The following is a 1,098-nucleotide window of genomic DNA, read 5'->3' as shown; positions in this document are numbered from 1 at the left end:
GAATAAAAAAAAAAACTCTTGATAGATATATAATGTAACTGGCCTATTACAACATTATGATGGTTATGTTGTACAGTTTTAATAATCCAGATACTGATCAGTTAAAAATCAATTCGTCACTAATCAGTCGTGAATAAATAATCATACAGGCGTGGAAAGGGACACACTACTAAAGTCACCTTTTCCCTCCTTACAGAACAACAGTAGGTGAGGACGACCCACGGACGTAGTAGCTGAGGTGTTTCATCTTTTCATCATCAAGAATTAGGGAATATGTTACTTTACTCAGTGTTGATGCCATATATAGAATGATTTTCATTCAGATCTTTGTACCACTTTCTTGTTTCCCTCTTTTGTGTTCTGGTATTCAGAATAAATGTAAATATTTTTAAATTAATACTTCTGTATGATATTCTGGTCACTGTATTTTTTAAGACATATTTTAATTGTTGTATTATAGTGCTACACTTCTCATATTTCCAATGAAGGACTTTTAGCATATTAAATATTCAAATCTTTACATTATGTTGTTGTCCATCAACAGTTTTTTGTTTATAATGTACTGCATTAGGTTCACCATAAGATGCTGTACCATATATTCAGGTAATATTAACAACAAAACTGATGTTGCTATAGTAATTTTATTGTTGATTATATTTGTCACCATATGTATGAATTTATGTAAATATTGGCATTTTATGGTTTGGATAATGGTTTATGTACATATATTATGTGTGTACTTATGTACTTGATGATGCAGCCCTTTACAAATCAAGTTTAAATATTGTATCAAAAACTTCCCTCACTTTCTATACTTTATAAACACTAACAGTTACAATAAAGCCAATATATGAAATTATATTACATGTATTTCATTTCCTTCTACAGTAGTTATTTTCCACTTAACCGCCAAGGCGTTTCTCATTGGACAATTTCATTACGAGTTGCTTACTTTTTTTCTAAATACTTGTTTTTCTTTATAAACTGATTTACCTGTTTCATTATAATAAATTTTTTTAATTAACTTGTACAGTTCACTTCCATTATTGCAAAAACAAAATGCATATATGCCTCAAAATAGTCCACAATGCTGAAAAC

General features: G+C 29.3%; 1 protein-coding gene across 1 annotated transcript in view; it reads left to right on the top strand.

Annotated features, from left to right (window-relative positions):
• The window catches only part of LOC119590620 (flocculation protein FLO11-like), a gene marked incomplete at its 5' end in the record, with an annotated part of 30,565 nt that extends 29,704 nt beyond the window's left edge, over window positions 1-861 (top strand). Inside the window, 1 exon segment of the mRNA XM_037939298.1 lies at window positions 197-861. Within this exon segment, the coding sequence (XP_037795226.1) occupies window positions 197-230 (34 nt within the window).
• Window positions 862-1,098: the final 237 nt, after the last annotated feature.

Source organism: Penaeus monodon, chromosome 27 (assembly GCF_015228065.2).
Source record: "Penaeus monodon isolate SGIC_2016 chromosome 27, NSTDA_Pmon_1, whole genome shotgun sequence".
Classification (NCBI taxonomy): Eukaryota; Metazoa; Arthropoda; class Malacostraca; order Decapoda; family Penaeidae; genus Penaeus; species Penaeus monodon.
The sequence above is the reverse complement of the archived record's forward strand: the minus strand, read 5'-3'. Positions and strand labels throughout refer to the sequence as shown.